Here is a 25,987-nt window from a genome sequence, read left to right on the forward strand (position 1 = left end):
GGCGAGAAAAAATAATACATTATTTGTTGAATTCAGTTAAATTTATTTTAAATTAGTAGAATTTTAGATTTATACGAGAATAACAATCAGCGCATGAAATCAAAAAATACCATATTAATGAAAATCTATCTTTTAAACCGCAAGAGATTGGAAAAATTCAAAAAACGTTCATTTTTTTCATATTAATTTGCCACCATTTGAGCGCAAAATCTATAATTGAGCATTTAAATGACTCCCTTTTCTAAACGTTCTAATTAATGAAATAAAAACATTACATCTATTTTCTTTTCTGGGTAAAAAAAAAGTATAATTTGAAGATTTCTTGTCATTGTAGCACAGTTTTTTGATATGAAATTATTGTTAATAGCTGACAAAAGACTGCCTTGTGATTGATTCTCATACTGAAATCATTATTACTTCCATGGATTCTTATAGGATAATGTATTTCTATATACTATATAGACCCTCTAATGTCAAATTTATAAAGTATTTTGATTTAATATTAATCGAAATGACAAATTTTTTCTAGAATCGACTGTAGTCTCGGTAAAAAATAAAATAAGCTGGGTTAGACACACTCCTAATAAACTATATATAATAAACATACTAGCCTTAAAACTAGCCTTAATTATCACAGAGAATTAAAGCTAGTATGTTTAGAAAAGGGACAGTTCCAAAAAAACTCGGTTAAATATACACAAAAAAACCTAGTCATTTTGGTAAGACAGTTTTTGGCTTAAGAAGGATAAATAAAAAATAATCAATAAATCCCCATAATCAAAAAGAAGATAAGCGAAAAACATCTGGCAATTTTTTATGATAATCCAGTACGTTTTTTTCAAGTTTATTTTGATTGTATATAGAATTATTTTAAATATAAATTTATCGAGTGTATGTTTATTATATATTTTTCCATTTAACCGAATTTCCCATCGGTTTCAAGAGCATTTATCAAATGATAAAGTTTTTAAATTGTTCTTCTGAAAAAATTATTGATGTTTTTCAAACCCGGATTCAACTATTTTTACACATACTTAAGAACAATACTTCTTACTTAGACAGCAATAAAACGACGTTAAGTGTGATATTTTAAGTTATATAACTTAGTAAATGTTTTTATTACCAGAAAATGATATCATATTTTTATTATTGAAGTATTATTTATTTGAATAACCTATACAAAACTCATCAGGTGTCTCATCTATTTATATCCTATACATGAAAATGATGCCTGCTAATACGAGTAGGTTTTCTGATACAGATATATAGACATACCTATTATAAAATAGAGTTTTACATGAGAAAAAACAAATCTTATACCCACTAATAACAAATTGTTAAAGCCTACGCAAAGATTTGTTGCTGCATCATCTTCTAGCCAAATTAGTCCATCTTATTTGAGTAATTAATTTTATTGTTTAGTGTTTTAAGATGTATTCCGCGTTCAAAATATTATATACATTGCCTCGTCGATTAGAAATTTTCCAAATGAATACAATTCTCTTAATTCTCTTATGACTGAATGGGAAAACATCATAAAAGAGAAATGTTGGTAACGGAGTCAGAAAAAATAGAAAAATTAATCATTAAGGTATTTCTAACGATATGCGATCAAAAGTAGTTTAGAACGAAAAATTCCAAAGATAAGTTTCAACAATATAAAGCGGTGAAAAAATTTTAAGACCATTAACCGCCATTGTTAGTTATTCAAAATTTTCAAAGTTGTCAAAAAGTATTTAACATATAAAGGATAAGAATCCATACTATTATGAAGACATTTTTGTACATTTTTAGTTCGCATTTTTGCTATAAAAAGTAACTCAAGTAACGAAAAAAAAACTAGATATAAGAAATAAGAAAAAAATAGCGATGCTTTGAGTCTAAATACGATGTAATTGACAGTTCAGTTTATGAAAAACTAAATAATTAAGAAAGATTTCTTTTTGACGAATATTTAGTCTAATCCAGAAGAAGTGAATTGTACAAGCGACGTTGTACAATTTGTTTATGTGCTGTGCCTATTGTGATGAGCAATAGATAGTATTCATTGTATAGCTGACAGATTTATTTACTGCTCTTATACAACAACTATTTAAAGAGCTATATTTCTTCTCGTTTTAAGATATTGCGTTCTCTCTCATGTCGTTAGAAATAAGTTACAATTATTGTCGTTAGAAAAAGTTACAATTATTTATAGTTTATAAAAAAACTAAGAAACATTGAATAGTCTAATTGTAAAATTTGATTTCTGTGATAAATGAAGGACTCTATTCTCGCCAAAGAAATGAAATCAGAAAGCTTTCATGCTTAAAATTAATTATTAATAATTTTTCTCAAAAATAAAATTGCTATAAATACAAGATTTTGTGTTCTTTTAATTTCATTTTATTTTCTCAAATAGAAAGAAATTGCTTCGATTTTAATTTTAATACTTATCGTGATATTTTTTTAAGAACATTATTACGAAAAATTTTCTCCCGGATATGTTAATTGATAAACAAATTTTATTTTAATTGAACATACACAAAAAATTATGTGATTGTAGATATTTCCTGTTTATTTCCAGTTACATTTCGGTAAATTATTCACTTTTAAAGTCATTTAAATTGATACATTTTAAATTTTTACTTAATTTAACTAATTGATAAAACTAAAATAAATATTTGTTAAAAACTTTTTAACAAAAACAACGTAATATACTTCAAAATAAAAACGCATAGAAAAATATTTTTTTATATCTACGTCCAAGTGAGTGTATGTTTTATTAATAATTATTTAATTAATATTCCAAAGTTTACAGAGTATTACAAACACTGATTGCTCTTAATGAAAAAACCAAAAAGAATAAAAAACAAACAAACCGTATACTATCGATTGAACGCGCCTATAAGAAGTATCTTCAATATTGCAATTAAAATTCTTTTTAAGTATATTTTCATTTTGTCTGGGATATGATATTACCCTTCTTAGAATTAACAAACAAAATGACGAAAGCACTGTTTCAACTGTTGAGTAACGAATAAAGCTTCAGAAAGTAGTATTCTAATGAAAAGTACGTAATACTGTGTCCAAAAAATAAGGTGACATTTGAATTTAAACTGCGCGCGTTTGTGGTGCATTATGAATTCCTTCCGCCCGGCCAAACAGTCAACAAGGAATATTATTTGAACGTTATGCGTCATTTGCGTAACGCTATCCTCCTAAAAAGGCCGGAATTGTGGAAAGACAATTCATGGTTTTTACACCACGATAATGCACCATCCCTTACAACATTTCGTCAAAAACTCAACCCAAATCGTTCCGCAACCACCATATTCGCCTCATCTGGCGCCGTGCTACTTCTGGCTGTTCAGAAAGCTCAAAACACCACTCCGGGGACACCGTTTTGATACGATAGAGGAGATTCAAGCCGCAGCGAAGACGGAACTGAAGGCAATCCCGGAAAGTGACTACAACCAGTGTTTCGAAGATTGGAAAATCCGTTGGCATAAGTGCATTGCATCGGGAGGGGATTACTTTGAAGGGAATGAAATTGATTTGGAAGAATAAATAAGAATTTTCAAAATAAATACAATGTCACCTTATGTTTTGGGCACAGTATATCAGAAATCATTTGTTACCTGACACTGCGCTTGCAAGGATAAATCGTTCCTATGCCCTAAGCACAATTATTGGAATTAGTATGATCCAAATTTGTGGATTTTTGTTTATTGTATTTAAAAATAATTAAATGGAAATATTGTGTCACAAAAATTCCACAACTTGCTCGTTGACTAATAAATAAGGGGAATGAAAATATAGCATACAAACTAGCATATAAACCTACAAAGTCATTCAAGAACGTTTAGTTTTCGAAGTCGGTTAAAATTAGTTAAATAAAAGAAAGTGTCTATAAAAGCAACAAAACTATAATTATTATTCATGTTATTGAATAACTTTTTAATTCTTCTTAATATTTAATAATTTTTATTGATAAAATAAATAATATAATCGATTGCATAATTATTTGCATATATTTAACTTGTGCAAAAAAATGTGAGATTTAAGTATTTTTAATGTGCGTAAATATTTACATATCTCGATATTTTTTATATTTTATTGTTGTTTGTAATAATTAAATCATCGATTAACTATGTGCAAAACTATTTATTACTCTTCAAAATGTTATTTCCTATTTCATCATATTGAATGAAGTCAATAATCTTTTATGTGATTTTTTTTTCAAGTTGTTTCAATACGGATAGTCTTAAACGAGCATTGTGAAGGTTGAACATTGATTGATACAATGAAGACCCCGACTACTACAAAATCACGCTCTGCAATGTATGAAACAAAAGAAATATTCTTATCTGACATTGTTATGATAAGTAAAATTATCAGTACAGTCGGGAGATCGTTCTGTGGAAAACTTTTAAGGGCATTATTTCACGTTTTGTTAGGCTCATTTGCACACTTATTATTTATGTCTTAAACTTTTTAATATCATTTAAGGACTAAATTAAGCTGGTTCACAAAAAATTGAAGGATGTATGAGCACGTTAGTGAGGGCACAAATTTAAAAAATATTTATTTTCAATTTTGATGATAAATTATATTATAACTTGACCATATAAGACGAAAAGTAAGAAAAAATAAAATAGCGAAAAATGAAAATTTTGTTTAATTATTCAGCTTTCGATATTTCGAAAACCAAGGCACATATCGACAAATTTTATTCTTATTTTTCGTCTACATTCATGAAATTATAACAAAAAATACCATCAAAGTTGAAAATAAGATAAAAATAATTGCAACTCCAAATCTACCCTGCGCATACATTCCTTATGTGGACGGAGACACTTGGTTTTTTTATTTTCTTTGCCGTTGCTTTTTAATTTGTTCTCATTCATTCCAAGTGAAAATTATCAAAAACTTTCAAAATATGTCGTTTTTTGAGATTCCTCCATAAGAGCCAATGTATTTTATATCGATTTTCAATGCTGAAATTTTAACCATATATTCTTGGAGTAAAAGTCTGCCTATAAAAAAATTTTGAGCCTTAATAAATCAAACATTGTTGTCATGCTCATACATCCTTAAATATTAAAATTTCTCCAAAATTTAAAAAATTGTAAAAAATGTTATATGTACACATTTTTGTATTGAAATTTGTAGATTCAAAAAATCATATTCATAAATAAAAGATTTCGTCTTATTATTTATTCGTGATAGGAATTAAAACGAGCAGTATAAAATATTTATTTAAGAATTTTCTCAACTCTTGAAAAACCTTAAATTGATATCAATGGAACCTTTTTAAAAGCAAAATTTAAGGACAAAATATGTTTCTTTTATTAAAACTTAGAAAAGTTTACTTGGCAACATATTTCAGTAAATATAAGAAGCAATTAAAACTGCTTTTCTTAAACGAATTGTTTTTTTTTTTTTCAAGTTCAGATTAGTAAGCAGTCAAAAATTCAAAAGAGTTTCTTTATAAATAAAAAACCTTAATTTACCTCAAAACTGAGTGATATATTTTTTTAAATCAAAAGATACACACATTAATCTAAAATTCAAAGTAAGCGATTTAAATTAATTTTTTCATAATATGTATATATCACGTTTTTGAAATTTAAATCACCCATATAAAAATTATATAGATATTCTAAATATATTGATGATATAGGATCTAAAATTATTTCATCAAAATTTATATTAATTTTAATAAAAAAAAAATTACGAAGAGTATTTAAAATTGACGTTCCCTAGATGACCTTGCTTCTTCAATAAAAACCTATGTAATTACTAATAATAATAATATTAATGATTTTATTATTTGGATATTTAAATAATTTACTTATTACAAAATTATGTTAATAAATAATTATCTTCCATCAGATCATTTTAATTACAATTGTCAATCATTAATACAATCTTTTTAATTACTTTAAGAATACTTTTGTTTTTTTCATTATATCCTTAAAAGTTTATTTTTAATTTCATATGCTGCAATACATTTTTAATTTGAAATTCATCAATTTAAAACAATTGTTTTAAATTATTCAACTTAAAACAAGTGCGGGTAAAACATGATCTGGTTGGAAACTATGCTTTTGCCTCACAATTATTTAAAATAAAACTTTGCTTTTTTAACGCTTTCCCGGCAATAAATGCATTGAGAAATTGTCATTATTTTAACGTGTTCTGTGATTTGATAAAGTACTGATGTTAATGTTACTTAAGAAAGTCCTGCCTATTTAGGCCTATAAAATAAGTACATAATAATATTTGAAATTCAGATGGATAATTCCGGCAATTTATTCTGGTGGAGTCATTTTTTATCCACCAAAAATGACATTTGTTTAATCAAAAATTCCATTGGCTTATAGTAGTATTGAACAGTTTCAGACATACTAGCAAGCAGGAGTATATGATCAACTGTCGTAAAATTTCTGTAATATCTTTTAAACTATGAACTACACTTTTTAAAATTAAATTTAAAACTAATTCCTCATAACGATGAGCCTTAAGCTCTATAAGCTCTTTCACATAATACTTCGATACAATTTATTAAAATTATTTTTCTCTAATCTAATAATCAATTGACTAAAATTATTAATCTGTAACAAATAATTGATACAAAAAAGTATATTATTATTTGTATAAGACCCCGCGTTAGAAAAATTAGTTTACCAAAAGTGTGAACATTAAATTTTTAAGTCTTGTAGCTCAGTTATGCGGTATGCTTATGGTAGCGTAGTGATAATGAAATTATCAGCGGAAAGGTGGTAAAACACATATATGGTATCACAATGAGCTCTATAGCTAAACTGACCATTTTTTTTAAGCTCAAAACGGGACGTCCATATATTATCTGTATGGATGGACCATAGGCACTATAATATATATGATATTATATATCTATTAGGTAATATGACCAAATGGGAAAATGAACAAAGGCGTCTAACCCATATATATAAGGCTATAGGCTACATTTTATCCCGGATTTCCTACGGGAAACGTCAACATGAGTCGGCCATCTGCGAGATGATTTGGCGCGGGCATCACTATCTACACTATACAACATATAACATACACAAGAATCAATCCGTGCAAAACTGACAATGAATAGACAGACACACAGCACACCATACCATACATTTGATATTACATATAGAGTATATGACATTACAGATAGAGCGAAAGAATAGGTTAGAAAAGAATAGAAAGAATATAGGTTGTCTATGATTTTTCTTGATCTATATGAATATATTATTTTGTATCATTGTTTTACGTTCATCAAAGCCTAAATTAGTTCAGCTAAAAAGTAACACGACATTCATTGACTGTTAGGCGGTACGAAGTTCGCCGGGTCAGCTAGTATTTAAAATTTTCGCGCGGTGTCAGAAAACGGGACTATTTTGCGTCCCGGATCATTGTACGGGGACAACGGGACGTATGGTCAAATAAAGGGACAGTCCCGTTTAAAACGGGACGTATGGTCAGTTTATCTATAGCCTAAGTATGTCCTTCGTGGACAGCCAATATAACCTAACCTATATAAATTGTAATTCTTAAATGATATAGAAGATAACCACTAGCAAATGAATTACATATATAATTTTTCCTGAAATATAATTAATAATTCCTATCAACAATCACAAAATTAATTAATTCTCACTTTGACATTGCGAATGAATGAAATTTAAGTGTACAAACAAATTTTACAAATATTTATTTAAACAAATAAATAAATCTAAAACAGCCTTCGACAATAATAATTGTAAATATTATAAAAATAAAATTAAAAAAGTGCATTAATTAATAAAATTTGTATATATAATTTTTATTTATATAATTAATTAATAAAATATTTAATTAGTTAATATTAAAATACAAATATTTATATATGGTATATGCCAATATACCAACACCAAGTACACAATATACAAAGATATATTTATTTTATTTTTATTATTATATATCTCTTAGGGTGTGGTGCAGAAAAAAAATCAAAATAAAAAGTTCAAGGGAAAACAAAACAACTGCAATATCTGTATCAGTATAGGAATTGGCAGATTGGCTCTCTACAGCAGTGTGGTTCAAATTAATACTCTACTTTATCAATATTTTGGATTTGAATTTCATCTATTTTTGTTTACGAGAAAAATCAGTTTAAAAATTATGACCTCCACCAAAATGTATAAATCAAGGTCAAAGGTCAATGTTCTCCTATATGATATTCTGCACATATCTCACACGCGAAACACGGATTTGTACCAGGAGTAACGAATGCTCTTGTTGCATCAAGTAGAAAATAAAATTCTAAGGCGAAAACTTGTCTTCCATAATTAGCTATTAATTAAAATAGGCAGCCAATCAGAAGCGCGCTACAGCGGCATAATACAGATTCTACAGATAAAAAGCTAAAATTTGGCATAAACACTACTGCCTCCAAAACTTCAGTAAATCATATGAAATTTCATCTAACTTGATGGGATATTAAATATTGTTTTTCAAATTATCGATGTTTCATTTTTAATAAAAAATTCATATTTTTAAATATTATAATGATTGAATAATCTGAATTGAGACACACTTTGTTATTAAAGTATTAATAGAAAAATTAGATCTGGTTTTTAAGATAATATTTATTTTAATCTATTCCATTTCTTTTGTTTTATTTGAGTGGGTAGGGGCATTAACATCCTGTTTATAAAATATAAAAACAGTTATTTGAATAAAAATAGAAATATACTTAGATGTATCTAGGGGGTTTAAAAAATTCTACCGGATCAATATTTATAAACATTGATGTATTTTTCATGTGGAAACTTTAAAACAATCTCCTACTTTATAGTTCTCATAAGTTGAATGTATTTCAAGATTTGTTACAAACCAATGGCCATATGGAATGACTCTAAAGATTAGATTGTGAAGTTTCCAAAGAATATTTATGATGGCACTACAAATGGCCCAAGAATAAGCTGCATACTCACACAAAGCATTGAGTATCATCTCATTAGGGAAGTATAGGCTACTCGAATAGATATTGAACTCATAGCTCTTAAATTCCTTGGACTATCCCTTTGACGTAATACGATCTCCTTTGCTGATTGGCAGTTGGCACATCTGAGCATAAATGTCACAAGTACTATATGATGAAAATAGAGTAATTAAGATGTACGCGAATCTAAACTTTCCTGTTTTTTACACTATTTTACATATACCTCGACGTGGTCACGCGGTTAGCACTTGATCTCACTTATCGCGTAAATTCGAGGTATTACTGTATTGTAAAGATCTCATGTTTAATAATTAAAGGAAATGATGTCACTTTGGAAAATTCAATAGTTTTTTGTAGCAATTCCTAAATATTATAAAAATGAATCCTTCAAGCTATAATATAAAAAAAAAAAAAAAACTCAATAAGGTCACTTGTTATACCATATTGAAAAAAATTTTCAGACCGTTAAAAAAACTGTTACATAATCAACACCAATAATTATCAATTTTTTGCGAATTATTAAAATAAATACACGCAAAAAATAATATAGCGAGACCTCTTTTATTGAAATGATTGATTGATTAAATTTTTTTTATAATCGTAATTATTAAGAGATCCGTGAAATAATTAAACTAGTGTTCAAGGCTATTCAAGGATGTTTTTTGTGTTTGATTACTTAATTTTTTTTTTACTAAAAAAAAACCCACTGATCTTATACTTTAAAAATAATTTTTACATAAATTAACATTTTAATTTGATTAAATAAATGCACATCTGTGGAAAAATCTGCATTGCCGTCCTTGAAAATGAAATCCTAGAACATGGACCCAAAATTTTAACCAAAAAAAATTGACATATTAGATAATCAGACCACACCCAAATTAAATTTATTGGAGCAAATCAATTTAATTCCCACAATCACCAAATTGGTTATGACAACTTTTTTTATGATAAATTTCATGTCCTCAAGATAAATTTTTATAAGGAAGTATTAATTTTTTATCCTATGAGTGAAACAAATTTACAGTATGTAACAGAAATATCAGTAAGTCGTTACAGCGCAATAATTATTAACATCTTAGCTCAATGGTCTCTAAAACTCTAAGCGGAAAGTCTTAAAATCTTAACTCAATAGTAACAAATTTCTTATTTAGACTTTCAAAATCAATTTTATAGTCGGCCGATTGTATATCATAAGGCTACATCCTACAAGATCGAGCTGGGCTCTTGTAATCAAACCCTCCCTTTCGAAATAATGCTAACGCGGAAGAATATAAAACTAGAATTCCCTTCATGAAGTGTGGACAATTGCTCACTCATTCCTTCTACCTGGGCCCCCTCGATTGAACTTAGCAAAAATATTTATACTAATAAACCTTTTATCTTATTACAGATAACATCAAATGCTGATAATAAGCAAAATGTTGTGCCCATTGAAAATTTTGTAGCAGTTACAAAGAATAACAATGTCATCGTTAACAACAATGCAAATCTCAACAATAATAATAATGCGTTGAGTTGGCATATACCAAGGCCATCATTGATATCATCACAAGAGAATAGTGTTTATACCTCAGTTGGTTCATCGGTAGTTACTGATTACCATCATCATCCCCATCCACCAAACAAAGGTGGACAACGAGGTGGTTATCAGAATTTTCGAACTGGTCGAGGTTCAACGTCTACACAGGGTTCTAGTTCAAGTAATAATAGTACACAGGTATGTATATTTCGTTGTTTTTTATAAACTAATCGCATATCAAAAATTGTCGAGCAAATATTTTTTAAATGTTAATATATAAAACAAAGTCGGGTTAGTTAGACCATTTTCAACTCAAGTACTTATACCACCCTTTTGTTCATAATTTCATGTTTTTTTTAAATTTTTGATATGGAACCTTAATTTTTTTTAATAAAATATAGCCCATGTAACTCGCTGATAATGTTGTTTTCTATAGATGAAAGAATTTTTAAAATCTTTTAAGTAGTTTTTGAGATTATGCATTACAAACATACAAAAAAAAATTAATGACTTTTAAGGGCCTCGGGACCTCTCAAAATAAACTTCAAAGTTTCGAATTAATTAAAAAAAATGGAAACTTTTCTGTTTCAGAGTGCCAAATCCGGTTCATTATTATTAACCGTAGCAAATCTAGCCAAAATTGATCAAGAGCAATTAAAAATAGCCAAAACACATGATAATAAGATCAATCATCATGATCAACATGCAATTAATTTACAGTATTATTTAGAACAACAAAATCAAAAAATTCATAATATTCCAGTAAATGGTAGTGATGTCATTACGTCTTCAACAACAATCAATCCATTAAATACAACAACAATAAATAATAATAAATCAACAAAAGACATTGATACATTATCGATAGCAAGTTCAACACATTTTACTGTTGTCAATGGTTTAGATCGATATCGTAATAAAATTAGTCAAAATAATAGTTGTTGTCGTAAACATAAATTAACTGTATTAACATTAACGATGTCATCAATATTTATGTTTGGAATCATTGTGGCTGTATATTTGTTTGAAAGTAAGTATTCAGATTTATTTATTAAAATTTACAGTGAAAGCCCAATATAAGGTCACTTAACAAATTGGTAAATTATCCCCACATTTGCTACACAAATACAATCGGAAGTTTGATTTAGTATTGATAAATCGCATAATAATCAGATGGTCTAAATTAATTTACAGCCTTGAAAGCATCCAATATTATATGACGTTTCCTAAAATAATCTCGTTTAATATTAACGTCAGAAATCAATTTTTAAAACTTGTCCAACGATATTAATTTTATCATCAACAAACAAATGAGCGAACACGTTTAACTTATTTTATTCCTGTCGGACTTTAAAAACTGGTACAAATTTTTTCCTATACAAAATTTTTTTAGGTTTTATTTTCTCATTACTTAACTGAAATTACGAAATCTTAAGAGAGTAGCTTTCAGGGGTATAAATTTAAAATTAAAAAACGTCATTTAATATTAGAGGCCACCTTATTCTCCATCGAAAATCAAATAGCAAGGTTTTATAATTCGATGAAGTATGAGTATAACAGTCCTAAAAAATTTAACTTAGTAAGAGATAAATATTTATTATACAAATTTTTACGCACGTTTCATTTCAATTACGTCAATTATTTTGTTAGTTTGTGTAATATTACTAAGTGTAACTGTAAACTTACAAAATAGCACCTAAATATATATAAAAAATAATGTTCTCTCAATAACTGTAAAAAAAAACACCTTTAATGAAAATAGTTCCGCGTACACATATGCTTCATGTTCTTTATATTATTGTTATTACATAACTAAAAGACAATAAAAGATGACGCTGATTTCATGCAGCAGGAAATTATAGCATCACTATTCTATTGTTAGAGAAATATTCTAAATATATATTTTTATATGCAACTTATTATTTATTGTGCAGTATAATTGGTAATAAAAATTCAAAGTTTGTTTTAAAGAAGTTCTTTGATACTATTCGAGAAAAATCTAGCTTTAAATAATAACGTTTCTAGCTTAATCGCTTTTATCTAATCTAGCTGTAACTAAAAAAAACTTTTTGAGACTGAAATATTCGTTATTCGTCTAGAATCTTTATCATTTCGTTGTCCACATAAATATTTTTTACTTAAATGGATCAGATGCTTCAATTGACCTGGATGAATCTAACTCATTGTTTGTGTATTTTATACTATACAATCAAATATTTTATATGCTACAAACAAACGCATACATAATATATGTAACGTATAAATTTAACTTATTTAATTTCCGTCCTCACGGGTTAACAGCGATGTTTACGAAAAAACTTTTGTTTCAGCTCTAACGGTTTACAAGATGCGTCCTTCATTGGACCCAAGATCCAATTGGCCTATTTTCCTCATTTATGAACTCAACCTCAGTTTTTAAGTTCTAAGCACGCTATAAAAATTTCAGATTGATATCTCTTTTCGTTTTGAGTTATCGTGTTAGCAGACATACAACCAATACTCGAACTTTTTTATCGAAATTAGGGTAAAGAGTCACTTTTTCATCGTTTGATAAGAAGTTTAAATCAACCGACTCAGTAAATATCCAATAACATTGCGAACTATCGAACTATATCAAACGTGAAGTTTGATCAAGTGCTCTTAAAAGTAATCAAAAACAATAACATTCATGATAAGGAACAGAATCAATGCACCTTATAGCGAAGCTGCGGTTTACACTTAGTTGGTATCATATATCACATAAATTGCCATAAAATACTCTTTCAAATAAAAAAAAAATACATATCTCATACAGTCATAATATCTTACAAATTGTAAAATTTATTCGATTGTGTCGAGCTTTACTTTGTGGAATTGCATTTTAATAATTGAAATATACACGTAATATGTTTTAAAAATTTTTTTAAATTTTTTTTATTTAGCAGTAATCCAACATTGTTTGACAATGTCTTGAATTAGACGAAACATGTAACAAAAGATTTTTATTTAAAAAAAAAAAATCTAAATAATCTAGTTGGATTACTGCTAAATAAAAAAAATTTTAAAATATATTACGTGTATATTTCAATTGTAAAATTTATGTTTAATTAATTAAGTGATCATTTTAAATGAAACATTCTTTATTCACGATTATCATTTAACACTGAGTACTAATTCATACAATATTTTGACTCATTAAATAACGGGGATATAGCTCAGTGGTAGAGCATTCGACTGCAGATCGAGAGGTCCCCGGTTCAAACCCGGGTGTCCCCTAATTAATTATTTTGTAAATTTTAATTACTATTTATACTAATAAATTTATTCTTTTGTTTCAGTGCGAGCAATGCATTTACGTAATTCTTGAGTTTAAATAACCGGAGCGCATACTGAAAATGGAACCGTCTATTACGAATTTAACGAGTCTTAAGTGTTAATGCTCAAAACATTTTAAATTATTAGAGTGTTTAAAACAGTATAAACAAAAAAATCGTATTCTTAATTATTTATAATTTATTTATGTAATTACTAACATAGTTGATTGTTACTGCCAAAAATTATAATTTACCACCGTTTTTATTTTGACGAAATATCCCGTTCTAAAAAAACTGTTTCAATTTTTTTTTTCATTATAAGAAAATTTTACCCTAAACTCAATAATGAAATCTACTTCGAAATAAATATGTAAAATTATTTATCTTCAGAGGTTCAAATCTGTTTTGAAAATTTTGTAAAATCAGAAATTAAAATTTGTATGAAAGTTTTAACACTTTAATTATTTATGTAAATTAAATTAATTTGTAATTTATTTTATCTTTAATGTAAATATTTTACTGTGATAATTGTAAAAATACTCTTATTATTAAAAATTAAAAATTTAATTTAAATTTATTTATCCTATTCCAATTTTTCAAATAGCTTTCGAATTTTTATCGTTATGAAATTCTTTGAATAATTGTTCAATTTGGAACAATTAAACGCCAATCCTCTTTGTGACGCAGGGTCCATTATAAATGGAACCCAAAAAACAAGTTATTTTAGGTGGTTTTTTTTCTAGCGCTTTTAAGTTCACCAGTTCTGAGTTATGAAATTTGTTGATTTTGTCAAAGTTTTTAAAAAATCTTAACATATCCTTTAACAAAATCCTAAAAAAAATTGGAGTTTATCGCAATGCGAAGCCTTGTTTTATAAGTTTCAAAAATAGACAATTTTAGCTGAACTTTATGTTAATCGCAAAAATTTAAATTTTTTTAAGTTATTGAGCCGTTATTTTTCTAAATTGATGTTTACTCATAAATAGAGACAATTTCCTGTTTTGAATAGTTTTCAGCCTAAATACGATCGGATTTGCAATTTTTTAAACATGAACACCTTGAAATTAAAAAAAAAAAAAGAAATATTATGAGTAAGCTTTTTGTTTAAAATTACTTTTAGCAAAACAAAATAGTTTAAAAAAATTAGGACAATTGGAAACTATCCTCTTTTTTAATAATGAAAACATTCGTTTTCCGAAAATATTTATATTATTTTCTAATTATTACTCTTTGAATATTATGAAAATATAGTTAAGAAAATCAGTTAAATACTTATGGGTTAATCAGAACAGGTAAGTCAAAGTATGATATTTAAGTAAGCAAAAAATTTCATAATCATAATTTTGATATTATTAATATGTAATTAATGTAAAAGATGCAAATAATAATAGGCTCTTGAAAAAATTCAGAAAAAGCTTTAAAATTTCATCTCAAAAAAGATAGTATTTTCTCGAAAAACTATCATTCCAGGAAATTAACTTAGAATTGCCTTCTCGCACAACCATGGATATCTCCAATAGTTTTTGAAAACTTAACTCTCAAAATAGTGGAAACTATGAGTAATTTCTCGATAAGCTATTAGTCTAATAAATAAGCTTAATACTTCTTACATAAACATGAATTTTAAATATTTAAGTTAAGCTTCAAACCTACTCCATTATGCGATAAATTCTTGGCGCTCTGATTTGCTAGAAGCAAATAAGTAAAAGGATTCTGCATAATCATAAGAATGTTAAAATTGTCTAAGCAATTTGAGAAATTTGCGTGCAAAAATATGAAAATTTTATACAAATATAATGTTTGGAATTTGCAATCTGAATATTATGAATTGTGCCCCTGTAATTAGCTAAATTTACCTAGGTAATTTTTTGCATTCTATGGTAATGCAGAATCCTATAATTATTTATAGAAGTGGGTGTCGTTTTCCTTTTGAAACAGTAGTTTTTTTAGATACTGTTGAAAATTACTTTCAAATTATTGTCTAATATATCTTTTGTTTAGTATCATTGAAATCTAAACCCATTAAATGATTAAATACATTTTAAACAAAACTAAAGATATATATTAAAAAATTCAATTTACGCAAATAAAAAAATATCAACACTAACCTCAACATCTTGTAGAGTTTGCGTCCATTTGTAATTTGGCATATCAGCACCATTTCCTTTGTTTGGTTTTAATTTCCCTTTTTCCTTCTCATCTTCTTCATCGTCTACTGTCTCCATTTTCATGGATTTTGGATCATTTTCAGTACTTTCCTGCTTCTTATTATCAATTTCTTTTTGTAATTTTTCAGCTTCTGCATCCGTTAATTCGGTAATTGAAGCCGATTCTCTAGCAGGCATTGAACTAGAAGCAGCCGCGGCGGCTTCAGCTGCTTCACGTTCTTTTCTTTCTTTAGCTAGCTTTCTTTCGGCTTCTTTCTTACGTTTTTCTTCTAATTCCTTAGCATGTAACTTACGTGAATTCTTTTCCTCTTTACGAAAAACAGTCATAACGTGCTAAAACAACAAAGAAAGTTGTTATACAAACTATTACAAAATTTTCAAACTGAAATACCTTTTCCCAAGCTCCCTCTTCGCCGCCAGTAAAAAAATCAGTTTTTCTACCTAAGAAGTTTGCAAATGTTTCCAACAACTAAAATAAAACGAATAAAAGATGTTTCAACATATATTATTTTTAGGTTATGGTACGCTATAAACAAATTAATACGTACTTTTGGAGGACCACCGGGATGTTGTTGGGCAATTGATAGAAATAATGCATCAAATTGTTCTTCTTGTTGAGCCATTATCACGAAATTAATTTATACTTTTCGAATAATTATTAAATCACGCGTTTCACGTTTTCCGATCTATTCTGACAACTTTAAACAACCACTTTTGAAGTTACGAATTGTTTAAATTTTATGCAATCGTTGTTACACTCGTGATACGAACTATGTATGTATGTAGTTCAAAAAAAGATAATGATGTATCACTATCTCTTTTTAAGGATGAACACACAGACAATACAAAATTCTAGGAATATTCTGGAATTTTAATACAATGCAAAACGTATTATATTGTTATAATGGATTGGTCTATAACAGTATTGCTATGACAACTATAAACGGTGTGAAAAACTTATCAGCACGAACGAAATAATTTAGAAATATTATTCTAGACAAGTCCCCGGTCCGAAAAATTGGTCAAGACTATGCTCTGGATGCTCCTCTCATCAACTTCGAAATATAACAATAAGCTTATAGTTATGTCAATATAAAATTGAAAGGGGCTAATTCGTTTATGAGTTGGTTATTTAGCTTAAATTAAAACTGATTCGAACAAGTAAACTTATAAAATTTAAAAACATTGGTGGAAAAAATATTTGAAAAATGAATAAGTCTTAATAAGTCTTAGGAAACTCTGAAAAAGTCTTAGAAACTTTAATTAAAAAAGTATTAAGAACCCTGAATAACTCTGAATTAGACTAGTCCGAAAACATTGAGAAATTCAAAGTTCCTAAGACTTTTTCAGAATTTGTTATTCTTCAAATACTGTTTTCACCAGGGAAACCCCTGAAAATGCAGGGTTTTCCTTTTAGCTCTCTAGAAACAACCGATTTTTTTGAAACATAACTAATAAGAACATAAATTACTTGCCAAACAAACAAAAAATCAAAATCGGTTCATCCATTTAGATTTATTACGATCAAAATTTTACTTGGGGTTTTTGGTATATCAACAAACAAAGCAAAGCTAAAATAAGACACTGTTGTGTATGTTATCTGAAACGCTTCTTATTTACGACAATAAGTTACTCGAATTTTACGAAATATTTTTTTGTGTTATTAAAAAGTTTGTAGATTATGCATATTAAGTTATGCAGTAATCTCTTCCATTTTTTTTGATTCGTCCTTTACTCCTGAGCACCCTGTATAATAAATGTATTTATCAATGACTTCGTATGCTGATGGACACCGGGACTATGATTTCTTCTGTTACCATGGATTAAGTAATATAACGTTAATTTGACATTTAGAATTATAGTTTTTTAGATTTTATCCATCTTAATTATCGCTTTCCCGTCAAAAATAAAAGTGTATGTATTGCGAATTCACCTTATTACAACTAATGGTATGTGAAATTAATATTAATTACCATAACAACTATTTGTGTAATTATTAATTCGTATTAATTTGTAAGTAGAATAATTTGCTTAAACGGTATTAAGATCAGGAATCATGAATGATACAAAAACAATTCGAAATCAAATATTTGAGGATCGGAGTATTTATGCGGATAATTACTACGAGACTCTCGAAAGATCAGCTGGCACGAATTCTTTTAATCTAGAATATGGAGCAGCTTCCACAGCGGTACGCTGTGCTACTACTTTACTAATAAAAGCTGGTTATATCCTAATACAAACTGCATGTATACCAACCTGGAATGTATACTCTTTAATATATTTTAATCTAGTAGATTTCGTAAGTGCAACATTTGGATTTCTTTGCATTGGATTCTTTCTTTCATTTGGTAAGAAGAAAACAATATTTGCAAAGGAACCAGACTATGATGAAGCCGTTTTAGGTAAATAAAACCAGTGATTAATACCTACAGGCAAAGAAAGAACGTTTTGAACAGTAAAGTTTGAGTTACCTTTAAGAAAATATGAAAAAATAACGGTTGTTTAGGGAGCAATACACAATCTTTATAATACCTACTAGTTTTCTGTATAATACTGGTCTGAAGATTTGGTCGAGGAGCGGTCTGGCGGATTTTCATCAAGTTTTTTTTTCAAGGTTTTTAGTTGCACATCTATTCATGGCATACCTACGTAATTAAAAAAAGCTAACGTAAATGATGTATTCTTCGCTCGAAGTATATTTATGAGCCTTCCAGTTTTAGATTCGTCTGTGTATCAGATTAAATCTTGGAAGTCAAAAGGGACCACGCTCTTCTCTCATGACTATCTGTCAAGTTTTTTTAATTTGAATTGTCTAAAGAATTAATATGCCATTCTTCCCGACGTAGGGAAGAAGCCTGCGTCGGAGATCTCAAGAGTATTTATTGAAAGTAGTTTAGACCGCAAATAATTCTTCAAATGATGGTAGTTGCTTCACAAAGTAAATTGGTATAGGAAAATAACTATAGATCATATTTATGACTATAATTTAAAAATCTCTTTGTTCCAATCCTTTTTTTTATTAAAATCTTAATTTTTTTATAATTACGGAGGATGGAAAGTTTATAATAAGAACCTATTAGATGCTTACCAGGATTCAATCTGACTAAGTTTGTGATAAAACCCAGTTTTTAAGTACATAAATTAAATAATTAAATTTAAATTTCAGGTTGGTGTGTAGCTGTATTTTCATCCACTATTGTAACAGTTTTATTAGCTGGACGCTTAACAAAAACAGCGTTTTTTATTGTCACTACCGTTCTAAATTGGTTAATTGCACCTCTGTTCTTTTATTTTATTTATTCAGAACAAGGAGTCATGTATAAACAAACGCTTATGGACGTTACAGTTTCAGTGAAAGATTATGGAGGCTGTTTGTTGATTCATGTTATTGGTAGTTTAATTGGTTTAATTGGTATCCTATTTCTTGGTAGAAGAGTTATGCGTTTAAAAGAAATATATGAATGTTCAATGGGACCTGATGCACCTGGATTGGCTGTTGCGGGCTATTTTTTCATAATGATTGGAATGACATTTCTTAATGTACCGTCACGGTCTTACGAACAAACCCATCTTCCACAAGACTATACAGGTTTAATATTAGTTAATAACTTGTTTGCGGCTGTTGGAAGTATGACAATTGTTATAATTTTTGGTTTATATTATCAGACGTATATTAGTTACTGGTTTCTTTTACGAATTATTCAAGCTGGACTCGCTGGAATGGTTATGATTAGCGCTGGGCAGGATGTTTTTACACCACTTTCAACGTTAGGAACTAGTGTCTTGGCAGGGATAACCTTTTATTGGGGAGCCCAGTTCGCATATTTCTCTGCATTTGAAGATTACTGTAATATCGTAGCAATACATTTGATACCCGGTTTTATTGGCATGATTTTGCCGGGACTGTATGCATCAACTGATAATATGGGGTTTGGTACTGTAGAGGCTGTTGTTGCGATTGCTCATCTGTTATGGCAAATAATATGTTTAATAATAGCCCTAGTAATTGTTATAAGTGCATATTCTGCAATATTTTTTATATTACGCTATTGTTCCTGCCTACGCAATTCTATGGAAGAGATACAATATAATCGAGCCTTAAGAATTCAAAAACACACTTCTCGCCGTAAGTTTTATCAGCGAATTTTTCCACCAAAACCTACATCCATTGCTTTACTGCCTGGTTATGATTCAAAACAAATTTTTAAGAATCAACGTCTCGAGAATCCTCATGAAATGAATGACAGACTTATGCCGAATAATGTTTCGATGTTTGCAAAATCAATGACAAAAAATCCATTTCAAAATGAATTCGAAGAACCACATAAAAAAAAATTTGTGAATTTTTTCGAGAATCCTGATGTTATTGAGAAAAGTATTGAACCTGAATTTCTTTCACTGAGAACAAGGTTTACTACAGCTAAATCAAGCAGTGAACCTTTGTTGGACATTCAACCGCTACCAACCATCATTCGTCGACGATGTTCTACAACGGGAATTTTAGATAAATCATTGCTAAAACAACGTAAATTTATACAAAGGCCGTGGAATATTCATCAAAAGGTCCGATTGTATGATCTAAAAAAAACCGAAAAACGATGTAACATTGCTTTAGGAAATATTGAGAAATGCCATACAATGGAACCTATAACGAATGACGATCACTACTCAGTTGAAGTAATAAATTTAAATGATGAAACTGTGAAAATAATTAAAAGTCCAATAAATATAGATGATTATTATGACAGTATTTCAGAATCTGAAATATAATTATTTAATTATTCGTTGTAAATAAATAATATATTAATAATAGAAAATAAAAAGGATTTTGATATTTTCAACAAATTGTCTATTTTTATTTCAAAGAATGCATTTGTACAATTTAAAATCTAGGAATATTTTTTAATAGGTAATAAATAAACATTTGTTTTATATCATACTTGAACATTTTTAATAAAAGAATTGTTTTTATTTTTAGTTTACAAATGTAGCTAAAATTAAAAATAAGTACAAAATTGCATGAGAATTATTTTTTTTTATGTTTTTAATTTGAACTTCCTTTACAATATTTCATAAGTGCAAATTTTGAGACGAATAATATACCTATATATTTATTTGTCACATGCTATTTTACAATGTCCTTTTCAGCCACAAAACTCACAGAAATTAAGGAAAAATTATGTGTTAACATACTACAAAATTAGAAAAGAATGGATCATCGTTTTATCCCAATATACGACCAAATTAGCTCCAATAAAAATTGGAAAGTCGATGCGGTGGTGTATTTTGTATTTATTGGTCGATATCACGGTCTTATATACTAATAAAGACAACAATCAATATAAAATTAGATGCTAAAAAAATATATGAAACCAAATTTCTGGATTTTGCAGCATAAGTATGTTTAAAAATGTATTTAGAAAATTGAAAGTTTCAAAACAAATCCAATTAAGCGTTATAGTGACATAAAAGTATATTTTCAGTCTCAAATACTTAATTAACACATCAGGAAAATTAAATAAATATTTGAAAATAATTGATAACTGATTGAAGTTAAGGTTATCTACTGGTATGCAGGAATTTGAATACTCGATAAATATAATTATTATATCTCAACAAATATTGTTAAATTTAGATATATCAAATCCGTAGTTGAATTAGTTACAAAAAAAAATTTTTTTAAATGACTGCTATCAAATCAGAATATTGCAAGAACAAACTAATATTAAGAAATGACGGTTCATATCTTCGACTAATTCACTTTGATTTTCAAGTAACATTAATATTTTCCATATTTTCCCAAATAATTAGCCTGTTATAAATTATTCTCATATATTTTTATCTATTTCCCCGAAATACTATCAAATCTTGGTTTTGTATATATTCCGTTTTTTTAAATTTTCAATAAACTAACTGTTAAAAATTATTATAAATTTTTGTGGTAAATCACCAAATTAAATTTAAGACAACGATGATAAAATATTATCGATATTAGTCGTCGCTACATACATTTTTGTTCAATTAGGGATACGTCTATATTGAGGACTTTGCTTTGATCACTTTTATAGATAACTGGAACAATATGAATTCAAATATCGATTCATTATTAAATCAAAAATCACTTCGTATAGACAATTAATTTCACTATCTATAGTTCTAAAATTAACTATCTAGCTGCCTTCATAGTTCTAAATAGCTATTTAGAAACGGCGCTGAATAATACAAAGAAATAAAATATTCAATTTTTGAGTAAGTGTATATGAAGAGAATTTAAATGGAGCGGAACAAGTTAGAAATATTGGATTTATTTTCTCAGATTTAATAATTCTAGTGTTTTCTTCAATGATATTTAGTGAAATAACATCGAAAGCGTTTTGAAATGGAATATACCACATGTTTTATCATTCTAATGTTATTATACCATGTATATATGAAATATACATAGTATATTAAGTTTCGTCCCAAGTTTGTAACGCTTAAAAATATTGATGCTACGAACAAAATTTTGGTATAGGTGTTCATAGAATCACCTAATTAATCCATTTCCGGTTGTCCGTCCGTCCGTCCATCCGTCCGTCCGTCCGTCCGTCTGTGGACACGATAACTCAAAAACGAAAAAAGATATCGATCTGAAATTTTTACAGCGTACTCAGGACGTAAAAAGTCAGGTCAAGTTCGTAAATGAGCATCATAGGTCAATTGGGTCTTGGGTCCGTAGGACCCATCTTGTAAACCGTTAGAGATAGAACAAAAGTTTAAATGTAAAAAATGTTGCTTATAAAAAAATAAAAAACTTTTGTTTGAAACATTTTTTTGTAAACATCACTGTTTACCCACGAGGGCGTTAATTAGGTGCAAATTTTATAGTATGTATTAATATAGGAATATCAAAGTGAATATCTTTTGTTATTTACGTGACGTCAAAAAAACAAACGATTGCGCATCAACACTTGCGCATTATATGAGAATATCAGTTAAATATGTCAGATATGTATGTATGTGAAATGTGACAGTTATCAACACTGCCTATACATGGTATTTCAACAATTAACTCAGTCAATTGTTTGTTTTCACTTGTCTTAATTTTAAATTTGTGATGTACAAAAAAATCTATAGTTTGTTTAGCATTTTAATAATTTTGTAAATATTATAATTTTTTATTTTTAATAAATTCTTTTTTAACATTTTAAAAACTAAATAATTAATAAATTTAAATAAAAATGATATTATAAAATATTACATTGTGAAAACGCTATTTAAATGAATTAATAAAATGTTATGTGCTAAAATTATTTTAACAAAACTTGTAATTTAGGTATTTATCAATTGTCATAAAAAGTATAGGAGTAGGTAATTCGGTCCTTTAGATTTAGATTAAATTTTTTTTGTTGGCACCTTTAAAAAACATTGTTACTGGTTAGACTTAATGAATTATGAACTAGAAATATTAATGGTAGAAATTTTATCATAATTAAGCTCAATGAATTTTACAAATGAAATAATAATAATAATAATTATAAGACATGAGTGGTTTTAGAATGAATCCTAAAGCATTAACTTTCAAATATAAGGACCGATATAGTCGGACGAATTTGAGGCAAAACATCTAGCGCGAAAAGTAGTTGACGTTTCATGAGCAATGTGTCCACAAAAAGAGTTAAGAGTTTACAATTGTCTCGCTCAAGTACAATCGCATATCCTCGTATTTGACCTAACTACTTATTTTCGCCCCAGATGCTTTACCACGAACGTTTGCTGGGGCTTATAGAAACACTAACGGCCCATGTACTAGAAATTCTATGGTCCAAGTCATATTTTCATGCGGATATCTAGCAATTAGATCAAGAGAATAAGATACAAAAAACAACGGATTTAATTTTTTATTTGTTTATAGGTACCGAGTGCCAGAGAATTATTATACAAACCTAAATTTCTTTTATATTAAAAAAGAAATTCCAATTTTGGCTAGGAGCTATTGGAAAAATCACTATTGACGTCAAGTAGTCAATATGGAAGTCATAAGCAAGCTTAAATCTTTAAAAAAAACAGCAGTGGTCTATGGAAAGACAGATCATTAAAAGAGTGGGCTATTTTTTATTTGAAAGTTCATTCATACATTTGAACTGTATGTTTTATAAATTGCAATGGGCTTATTAATATCCATTGTAGTAATAACCAGAAAAAAATCAAATAGCAGTTGTGGTTTCCCCGAAAAAAGTTTAATATTCTAATGCCGGTTTTCCACTAAACAGACAAATAAAAACAAAACTCAAACTCAAAGAATAACTTTTCGAAAACTTTTTGAATACTTGCGTGTTTCGTGACAGTTTTATAATAACAATAATAATAATAATAATTAAATTTGGGTTTTTGAACTTTCCCAAAACCCGCCAGTATTCAAAAAGTTTGCGAAAAGTAAAGTTATTATTGGAGTTTGAGTTTTGTTTTTGTTTGTCCGTTCAGTATAAACCGGCATAATTTGTAAATTTTAATAATAACCAGAATTGCTTGTGCATTGATACATCACAAATGTCAGGTAATAAATAGTGTCAGGTCATTTAAAAATGGCGATCTATTTTAAAAACAACATTGTGTAATAGTTTATCGGTTGAACTCAAAGCAGAAATTTTTTATCAAGAAAATTAAGTTCCAATTAAATTGAATATTGAATCGTTTTGTTCCTTATGACTTAAAACTTCGAATGGTTTTCAATAAAGTATAAATCAAAAAATACAAGATATTTTCTTTCGCTTGAAATCTGTTTAAAAGTCATAATTGGATTTTAATAGGTATTAAAAAAATTTCTAATATTTTTTAAATAATTCAATAAGAATCATTTTTTAATTCCTGATTTCTCTTGAGATTTACCATGATCTTCAAGCCCTTTTAACGATATCATTTCTATTCTTTTCCAACAATAGAATGTAGAAACGCGAAGCTTTATTTTCAAAAATGTTTCTTTTGTTACTGATTTGATATTTAAATTTATTCTTTTAAGGATTAAGGTAAAATTTTTTAATCTATAGAATTATATTGTAGGGCTATTTTTTTAATACAATTATTTTTGCTCATTTATGCCAAATTGCGTTCCCAATCTAACACAGCTAAAAATTTTTTCTTTCCGAACACTACAACATTATGTTATATTTTAATATCGTGATATTTTGAAGCTTCTTTTCTCTTATTTAATTTGATATGTGGAAGACAGGAGAGTTTGTGCCGAAAATATTTCTATTTTGTATATTTTATTCACGTTTTTTAAAGTGAATAATTGTGCTTAGAATCATTTCATCATTTTACAAATTAACTAGTTTATAGTTAAATTGCCCTTACCACTCTGGAAAAATTCGATTCATTTTTGTCTTCTTTTCAATTTTTATTTTAAACTAATTCGGTTCCAATAATATTGACGCTTAATGTCTTTATATTTTGAAAAAGCGAGTCTAATTTGAGTTAAAATATTATATAATAATATAATTTTCTTTAATTCATTATTTTTTATTCGAGTAGGTATCAAATTAATAATTTAAGTATTTCCAAATTAAATAGTTATTATCAAAAATAATGTTGCACTTTTTTTACAATTTCTGTAAGCTAAATAACTAGGCCATCTCATGCTTCTGTAGTTATAACAACTTTTGCATTAACCACTCGAGCATTTCACGTTTTATTTTGTTATTGTAATTTAGATTTTAAGGAGCTTTAATTATCAAAAGCGACAAACAATGAGAAATAAGAAAAAAATCGAAAAGATACTTTTACCGAAGGAACTCTTTACATTTTCTCAAAATAAAAGCCCACTCTGTTTGATTGTTGATCTTTTAGATTTACTTTTTTTGCTTTTTCGGTGTAATTTTAATTGTAATCACAATCCTGTAAGAACTTGAATTGATTTAAATATGTAAAAAAATAAAATAAAATTTATGCAATTGGCATAAAATTCAATAAATTTGTTTAATAAATATATATTATTTTCAAATAACAAGCAGTTAATTAATTAAAAAGGCCATTTGAA

The 25,987-nt window shown here is 27.7% G+C and overlaps 3 protein-coding genes and 1 non-coding gene across 4 annotated transcripts in view; 3 read left to right on the forward strand and 1 right to left on the reverse strand.

Moving 5' to 3' along the window:
* Positions 1-14,129, forward strand: part of LOC123305258 (ras guanine nucleotide exchange factor Q) — a 58,790-nt gene extending 44,661 nt beyond the window's left edge. Inside the window, exons 2-4 of the mRNA XM_044886922.1 lie at positions 10,380-10,706; positions 11,100-11,538; positions 13,826-14,129. Coding sequence (XP_044742857.1) covers positions 10,380-10,706; positions 11,100-11,538; positions 13,826-13,854 — 795 coding nt within the window. The 3' untranslated portion in view covers positions 13,855-14,129. The remainder of the gene's footprint in view (positions 1-10,379; positions 10,707-11,099; positions 11,539-13,825) is intronic.
* Positions 1-16,724, reverse strand: part of LOC123305257 (nuclear migration protein nudC) — a 141,578-nt gene extending 124,854 nt beyond the window's left edge. The window contains exons 1-3 of the mRNA XM_044886921.1: positions 16,518-16,724; positions 16,361-16,438; positions 15,910-16,302 (exon numbers count right to left, since the gene is read on the reverse strand). Coding sequence (XP_044742856.1) covers positions 15,910-16,302; positions 16,361-16,438; positions 16,518-16,592 — 546 coding nt within the window. The 5' untranslated portion in view covers positions 16,593-16,724. The remainder of the gene's footprint in view (positions 1-15,909; positions 16,303-16,360; positions 16,439-16,517) is intronic.
* Trnac-gca lies at positions 13,692-13,763 on the forward strand. The gene has a single exon. It is a non-coding gene; the product is annotated as a tRNA-Cys (tRNA).
* Positions 16,725-18,025: 1,301 nt separating the features above from the next.
* Positions 18,026-20,742, forward strand: LOC123292182 (putative ammonium transporter 1). Its single transcript, XM_044872747.1, has 2 exons — positions 18,026-18,374; positions 19,139-20,742. The coding sequence occupies exons 1-2, from the start codon at positions 18,026-18,028 to the stop codon at positions 20,740-20,742; spliced, it is 1,953 nt and encodes a 650-aa protein (XP_044728682.1).
* Positions 20,743-25,987: the final 5,245 nt, after the last annotated feature.

The sequence above is a fragment of the Chrysoperla carnea genome, chromosome 1 (genome assembly GCF_905475395.1).
Source record: "Chrysoperla carnea chromosome 1, inChrCarn1.1, whole genome shotgun sequence".
Lineage (NCBI taxonomy): Eukaryota > Metazoa > Arthropoda > Insecta > Neuroptera > Chrysopidae > Chrysoperla > Chrysoperla carnea.

Coding starts and splice junctions, on each gene's coding strand:
- LOC123292182 (XM_044872747.1), top strand. CDS start 18,026: ATGAATGATACAAAAACAATTCGAAATCAAATATTTGAGGATCGGAGT. Junction 18,375..19,138: donor CTATGATGAAGCCGTTTTAG/GTAAATAAAACC, acceptor TTTAAATTTCAG/GTTGGTGTGTAGCTGTATTT.